Below are 8,021 nucleotides of genomic sequence, written 5' to 3'. Positions count from 1 at the left end.
GACAGTGTCAAAGGCTTTGCACAAGAACTATGGTATTGTGCCCCATTGTTAGCCCTTTAAATAACCTGCAAAAATGGTAATGGAGAAAGTGTAGAAATACCCAGTCGAGAAAATTTAAAGCAATGACAGTTCGTATTACTGTGATAAAAAGATGTATGGAGTTAGATTTTGGCTTAAAAGAAGTTTTGCTTAGAAGGAAACAGAAAAATGAACATTGCTATGTTTTTTGTTTTCGGTGTTTGGTTATTTTTTTTTTAGTTTGCAAATTTAATTTACTTTTTGAGAATGATCAGGGTTCAGTATTCTTAGCAAGGCATGCTTTAATGCAAGTCTTTGAAGAATAAGATACATAATACTTTTTAAAATGTAAAACCAGTGAATGCTTATTGTATTCAAGACAAACTGAATGTAAAAATAATGAATGAGATGACATGAACCTCTTACTTCCTCCACTTTTTCTTCATGCTGTGTTCTCTTTTCTGAAGTATAAGTCATGGTTTCTATTGGCATTATTTTTCCATGAGTGTGTAAGTACAACTTACATTCATGATCATGACTGCTTCATGTATTTTCTTGGGTATGATTTGATTCCTTATTCGGTTGAGTTACTCTGGTTTCATCTGCCCCTGTAAACTAAAGTGTTTGAAAAAGAGGTACAAAAGGTAACTATTTTTTGGTATTGTATCCTCTTTCTGTATTTTACCCTGGTTTATATCTTATATTAGCCAATGGAAGACATTCTGCATAGAGAGTTTCATTTTGCATTTAGTAGTTACTGTTGTCACAGTAAGTGTAAATATAATTTTTGGGAAGTGTACTTCTATTGATTCATACTTTCTCTGACCTTTTTTTTTCTCCACAGATCAAATTCGACAGTGATGGTGTCTGTGTTTGCTGTGAAATGCAGCATCAAACATCAGGCTGTAGTAACCTGGGAGAAACACTGAAACTGAACCCTCTTCAGGAGTGTAATATTGTGAGGCTGACCCTAAAGGTGCGTTATGAGAGGAACTAAGCGTTTATTTTGTTTCTAAGTACTGAGTACGTAGTAAGACAGAAGTTATGTGCAAAAAAATTACCTTCATACAATAGAATCTAGTGCTCCTATACATGAAAATGGTTTTATGTTACGTGCTCAATAGCTGTATTTGTATAGGTAACTGTTTTGTTAGAGGTTATTTAAGAAACAGAAGTTTCATGGTACTTTCATGTTACTATTCAAGAAAGAACAAAAGGTGGTGTTTGGTGGTGTTTATAGGTGGTATGGTAGGCCGCAAAGCAATACAAAGCATTAGCAGAATGATGAAGTATTTAATGACGTACTGCTAACAAAATAACAGCAGAGTTTCAGATGGAAGTTACTTTGGGAGAGAATATTAAGTGTGCTTTTGGAATGGTGCTGGAAACATGCTTATAGCCTGTTCAGTATTATAAGAGGTTTGAATTGTAGTGTTTTGTGTTCCAACCACCCAGATAAAAATTTGAGAGCAAATATTCAGAATATAGTATATGAGTGAGTTATGTTCCAGTGGAATTTCCCACATCATTGCTTCACTTCATTGTCACCAAACCAGCAAGACATGGTCTTACGTTGGTTTGGAAAACAGTAAGGAATCCATTAAATAATTGGTCAGAGAAAAAAAAAAAAAAAAACCAGCCTGAGAGACAGATACTGGTTAATTTTAGTTTTAATTTAATGATCAATAGAACTACCTCTGCATCTGTGGCTGTCAGTTTCCAAGTAGATATTTTAATAAAGTTAATAGAATATAATGGAGTAAAGTAGTGAAATTCAGTGTGGTAAGTATCTTAAGGATTTAGACTATAGTGTGAACCCTGAAAATGATAAGTTATATTAATATTTGAAGCTATATTTTGAAGTTCAGAACAGGTGGAAATCCTGCAAAGGTATACAGTAAATATCTAAATTATTTTCAGATATGTTAAGGAGAAGAAAAAAAAAAAAAAGGCAAAACAACTGCTAAGTAATAAGGGATCAGGTAGAAATTCAAACAATTTTATATGACCCTAAAATTAAGTAAGAGCTCTGTCTCAGGTTTTAATGCAGATGATAATGGAGAATATGGGAGCAAAAACCTACTAGGTAGCAGGTATTAGTAAGTGGAAAAGCAGCATAATGACATTACTGATCAAAAAGTACTAATTAACTGCTCCTTTGACTGCTAAATTCAGGAGAGTATTGAGCGGTGCAGTTTCAGTGGAATGTGTTATGAGTAGGTAATGCAGGAAAATAACTTCTCAGACATTCTTCAGAATATGACAGATGCAGAAACATGAACCTGAAATGTTTTTCGTACAGGAAAAGCTGACTTGCTGATCCTATAAAAATAAAGATTGTGGGAGCATATGGTTGCTTGCTGTAAATATGTCAGTGGAGTAAACTTAGCAAGAGAGAGAAGAACTGTTTATCTTCGAGGACATTGTCAGTGTATGAAGTGAGTAGATGCAACATATGCTGGAAATCAGGGTAAGGTTTCTAACCAGTACGGCAATAAGAATCGAAGCACAAATTATAATTAATTTTAACATATACCTCAGTCATTTATAAAAAGAATTGATGTCACACCTGCTTGCATTAGCAGAGGACTGATTTAAACACAGGAGTTCCTATGAGTATAGTCTGAGTACAGCTTTAATTCAGAACTTTTCGTTTAAGAGAACATAGCTAGGAAAATAACTTTTTCAGAAGGTTCCTTAAATCTTTTTCAGTTTCAATTCTACATTTGCTTTCTATTTGACTTCGAGAGCTCTGTATTCCTGGCTGCCAATTTAAGAAGAGCATCCTACTAAGCCCATAAGAAAGAAAGATTGCAGCTCATTAAGTAAACAACTGACAGTGATAAGGCTCACCTTCTTTAATTGCAATTAACAACTACACTGTTATTTTAAGAGAATAGATGTTTTAGCACCGAAAGCTCAACTGTGCTCTTTGTCTGGGGAGCCAGAGGGGGAGAAAGTGTAGAGTACCAGAGTTAAGATTATACACCTTTATGTATAACATTATGCTGGCATGATGCTCCGCTTTCTCGAGGATGGGTAAAATATCACATTTTCCCAAAGTCACCTGTGCTTTTTTGATGGTAGCAACTCTGGGAGCTGTATTATGTACAGAACAATTGTGCTCATACTGCCTGGCTGATCTTGTTCCCAGTCAGTAAACAGGACAAAGTAAGATAACAGTGGCTTGTGTATTCTGTCATGCCTTGCATGATACTGAGTGGAGCTTTTTACTTCCCTTTGATTCCAAATTTATTGTTACAGAGTTTCCTGATGACCAAGCCTACCTATAGCTTAATTTTTTTTTTTTTCATTCAGAAGACCATATTTTCACTTGCAAAGCAGAGGAGGATGTTCTTTGGAGTTACAAGCACAGCCTTTCCTCACATATTTGCATTTGGTCTTACAGCAATATTTAATTTTGCTGAATGACTTGCCTAAAAGACTTCATAATCTGCTTAAAATTGGATGAAGCTCAGTGTAGATTGGGTAGGTTCCTCTCATATTTTTAAATGCTAGAGTTGTTTCATGTTCATTAACAGGTAACTGGAAATACTCTCTATGCTCAGAGTGTATTTACCATGCTAGATCCCATCAAAAATAGAGTGTTTCAGTGTAGGCTTTGTAGTCTGAATAGCTGGGCTACAGGTATTCCAGGGTTCTAAGTAACAGTTGTATAACAGACATAGTCAGCTCAGACTTTTCCTTTCTCATGAATATGTTTGTTCTAGCTTAGGTAATAAGTAAATATGGTGTGAATATTTCTCATGGCTGAAAAGCTGCTTCTTTGAATAACTGGAACCTGTTTATTACGTGTTTGTTCTGTATTTCATGGAACTTTATTCTTTAAGGACTCTTAACTAACGTATCTCTGGTACTAAATTTAGTGTAGACACCTGAGTTGGTGAGAGACAACTCACATCCATCAGAGAAGACCTTTTTGAGTTTCTTAAGTAGCTCCTGTGAACTGCTGCTTTAAGTTATAGTAGATAGTTTCGACCCGTATAAACCAGTGTACTAATTGTACCTTCACACCTTAAATATATATTGTGAAGCACTGGGCGTTTCTCCATTTACAGTTCAATGTGTATTTGAGACCTGTGTGGTTCAGAACTGATTCTCTGTAAGCAGGGATGGTCTTCCTGGTATTAGAGCAGGTGTCTTTTCTACTATTTTTCAGACATACCCAGTTAGAACAACTGAAGTTATAATTGGAGTTAAAAGGATTGTTGTCCTTGAATTCATGAATAAAAGGGGGGCACAGACACTAATTTCACGGGTGAAAAAGCTTTACTGCTCATTATCTCTTTTCAGGTTATAGTAGTATAAGAAATGAAGCACTGTAATTGAAGTCAATCAAGGAGAAAAAAAATCATCTTCACGGAATTGCAGAAGCGAAGCTGGTTTTAGCCCTTGATCAGTGTGGATGTTTAGATCCGTGTGTTCAGGGCTACTGATTAGTGTTCTTTTTACACATCAGCAAGCTTATTTTACTCCTTTTATTGTATATTGACTGAGCTCTCAAAAGTGCAATGGGTTTAAGAGCCTCAAAGACTACAAACCTTTTATTTCCACAGTAGAACAATGTATTGAGCCAGCAAAATGTGTGTTGTAAAGAGAGTTGCCAACTCAGTATTGTTGCACATGTTACAAGTACTGAGTTTGTGCTGTGTCACTTATTTTTTCGATAATATGAACTTAAGCAGCATATGATAAAACATAATAAGTAGTTTAAATGCTGTAAATAAATCTGGAGATAGAAGTGAGTAGGGACAACAAGCATTGACCTGTTTTTCTCATAGATCAAAATAGGTTTAAATATAGTTTCTCAGTTCTGTGTAAGCAGCACAGCTGGATAATTTTCTACATAGTATTTGACAGAAAGAATATTTTGTCATGATAGTGTTTCTTCTGTGTGGTGTATGTCTGCACTGACTATTAAATGGTTTGATGTTCGTGCATGTAACTTGCTTGACAGTACAGGTCATTGCTATGATATGAGGAGGCAAGGGAGTGATTACATGTTTACCAAAGTCTGTGTTTGAGTTGAATTATGAAGATATGCAGAGATTCTTGTTTCATTTTGGCTTACTTGATTTTTAATCTGTATTTATTGGGTATGTAAAAGGAATTAGGGGGCTCCTGCAATAGTTTGATAAAAGGAGGCTGATCAAACAAGGCTATTGATATGTTTTCCCAAATGGCAATTATTGTGAAGCGTAAATTTTATTGGGCTCATGCTAAAGTCCTCATGCTGATGTGTGGTCGACATACCTTGGCTTTGTTTCAAGCCCTTACCAAACTGTACTTTGTGGTAGGTTGCTACATACAGAAGAAGTTTCAGAGAAACTTTCTGGTTTTTGGCTGGGTGCTTTATGCATTTGATGAATAAAGCGTGTGAGAACAAGGTGAAACACTCTCATTCCAAAGGTCAATGTCTCTTCCTGCTTTTTCATAGCTATGAGTTTGGAGATACTGTTTATGTGGAAGCAAAATTCTTTAGGAATTCACCCTATTTCCTGGTTTCGCATGCAGCCTGCTGTCAGTCGTGTATTACTTCCCATCCAGACATAAAATTACATTGAGTTTTTGTTGGTAATGCTGAATGCGTGCATTAATCCATGCATTACAGCTGGATTGCAGCTGTGCTTGACTAATAGGGCTTTTCTAGAGCTGGTTCTGGAAGGTGACTGATTGTAAAGAGTAATTCAGTTATAACTTTGTTTTCTAAGGTGAAGGAACTGTATGGATATGGCTCACCATTACAGCAAATTGGTAGGATTCCAGTTTTGCTTTCTATTTACTGTGATGGGAGGTACAAATTATGTTTTGAAGGGCAAAATTTCAGAAGGGTGAATACACTTGCAGTGAATGGTCTTTGGTTATAAAGGACCTAGTTGTGCCACCTCTCCCATCACTAATGGGGGGGCTTGTGACATTGTCATGGTTTGGTTTAGATTCTGTCTCATTCCAGAGATTTTCTTTGCTTCTGTCAGGTAATTGCATGTGCTAACAGCTGTTCTAAATTGCTTTGTTAAATGATAGTTTCTACAGTTGAATTATCAAAGTGATAAATCAATCACCAATTTTTTTCCTTATTACAGTTTAATACCATCTGACTGCTTTATCATCCAACAATTTGGTGGAAAACAAAGAAAATGAGTTTTTACAACAAACTTCTTTTTCATTATATTACTGTATTTATTTTTGTATGATGTTATCACTGATTTTTATCCTAAAATTATAATTTGGAACACAAAATTAAAAAAATTAAACATTCAGATTTTTAAAAACACTCAGATTTTGTAATACAGCTTCTATTCTAACATGTTTCATACGCTTTTGGGCAAAGTCTCTGATGTAGAAAATGTGCCTTTTTTTGGTCATTTTTCAGAAAATGTAGGTTGTGTCTTCCTAACACTCTATAACACAAAAGAAATGGATGACACGTAGTAGTGCAGATTGTGTATTTCTTTTATTTCTTTTTTTTTTTTTATCTTAAATATTCCCTGCTGGTAATCTTCTTCATTTTGATACAATCTGGGAGTCACTTTCACCAGTGTGTCTTTCCTGAGGTTCAGTCACTCACCAATGACAGAAAACCTCGGCCATATGCTGTCCAGGTCCCATTTCCACGACTCTGACACGGGCAAAAAGCAGAAGAAAGAGTTACATGGTTTTCAGTGTGCATGTTCTGTTTGCGTAGCCAGCAGTGCTTGCTTGTGTACCTGCAAGCACCAGGAAACCTAGCTTCTGCATGATTTTGATGTTCGTAGGCAGCAACGTCTTTTCTGTAGCTGAGCTGCTTAGGGAGGTGTGGAGTTTGTGTAGTTGTGGCATCAGGAAAACAATACTGGTGTTGGTTAAATTCAGAACGTGTTAAACCCTTTCTCACAACCAGCTTAGAAAATTCTGATTTTCTATGAACTACTAACAACATATCCTGTAAGTCTGTCTTCAAGTAGCCATAATCCCAAAGGGGAGGTATTTCAGGTTAATTAGATTTAAAGCTTGTGAACAAGAGAGGAGACAAGGAATAACTCTTCTCTTTCTGTTCAGCCACCCCTAACATAAATAGATCTGGGATATATTGCTGCGTATTAGATCTGACTGAGAGCTCCAACTTCATGTTTTGCTGAAATTCAAAATGAAATTAAATATATGTGTATGTCAAAATGGCATTTTTTTGCTGAAACAGTTCTACTAGCTCCATTACAGACCTTACTACTTTCAGACTGGGGAAATGTTCCATTTTGTTTTGAGCTAAGTTTTGAAAGATTTGCTGCTTTTTCTTATGTAAGATGAAGCTAAAATGGTCCATTCTGTACTCGCATTATGGTATTATTAGTTAATACTTGGTTTTCACCAGATAATTTTTCAGCTATTATGCTGAAGAAAGCACTGCAAAGGAAGAGGGCCATGCACACATCAAAGTAGCTTTTGAAAGCTTAGCTGATAAATATTTAAGAGCATCTACCAGATTAGTGTGCAACCCCTCAATAGAAGCTAAATAGGCTCATTTAGCTCTCTTTTTAAGGTTATAAAGCTCACACAGTGATTTTTGCCTCTGTTGATGTCCAGAGTTGTATCACTAACACTTCATAGACTTCTGTAGTGAAACCATGTTTAATCTCAGAAATGGTACAAACAGTTTCTGCCTTCTATTTGAGATAGCACTTTCTGCTGTTTTGTCCAAATAAACATTGTATTTCTTTTTTAGTTTATAACCTTCATTTCTCCAAATATCCCTGACTCCTCTACAGTTAAAGGATCAGCCTATTCTCTTTGTTTACAGCAGGTTTGATAAGAATCCTACTAACAGAAGATGAAAAGTTAGTCAACACACATGCCATTTAACCGGGACCACACACTTCCTTTTCTTGGTGGTCTCTGCTTATCAGTTTGTTGTTTATTTGTGAGAAGAGGGCTATAGCTACACCACTTACAATTTTAGCTTGGCAGAATCGATTTGGTAAAAGTTGCTTCTGGATTTAGGGGCTGCT

General features: G+C 35.9%; 1 protein-coding gene across 1 annotated transcript in view; it reads left to right on the top strand.

Annotated features, from left to right (window-relative positions):
- Positions 1–862: 862 nt before the first annotated feature.
- FAM189A1 (family with sequence similarity 189, member A1) overlaps positions 863–8,021 on the top strand; it is a gene marked incomplete at its 5' end in the record, with an annotated part of 33,684 nt that continues 26,525 nt past the window's right edge. The window contains one exon of the mRNA XM_010150047.1: positions 863–994. Coding sequence (XP_010148349.1) covers positions 863–994 — 132 coding nt within the window. The remainder of the gene's footprint in view (positions 995–8,021) is intronic.

This window comes from Eurypyga helias, unplaced genomic scaffold, assembly GCF_000690775.1.
Source record: "Eurypyga helias isolate BGI_N326 unplaced genomic scaffold, ASM69077v1 scaffold1584, whole genome shotgun sequence".
NCBI lineage: Eukaryota > Metazoa > Chordata > Aves > Eurypygiformes > Eurypygidae > Eurypyga > Eurypyga helias.
This window is presented reverse-complemented; position numbering and strand designations above follow the sequence as displayed.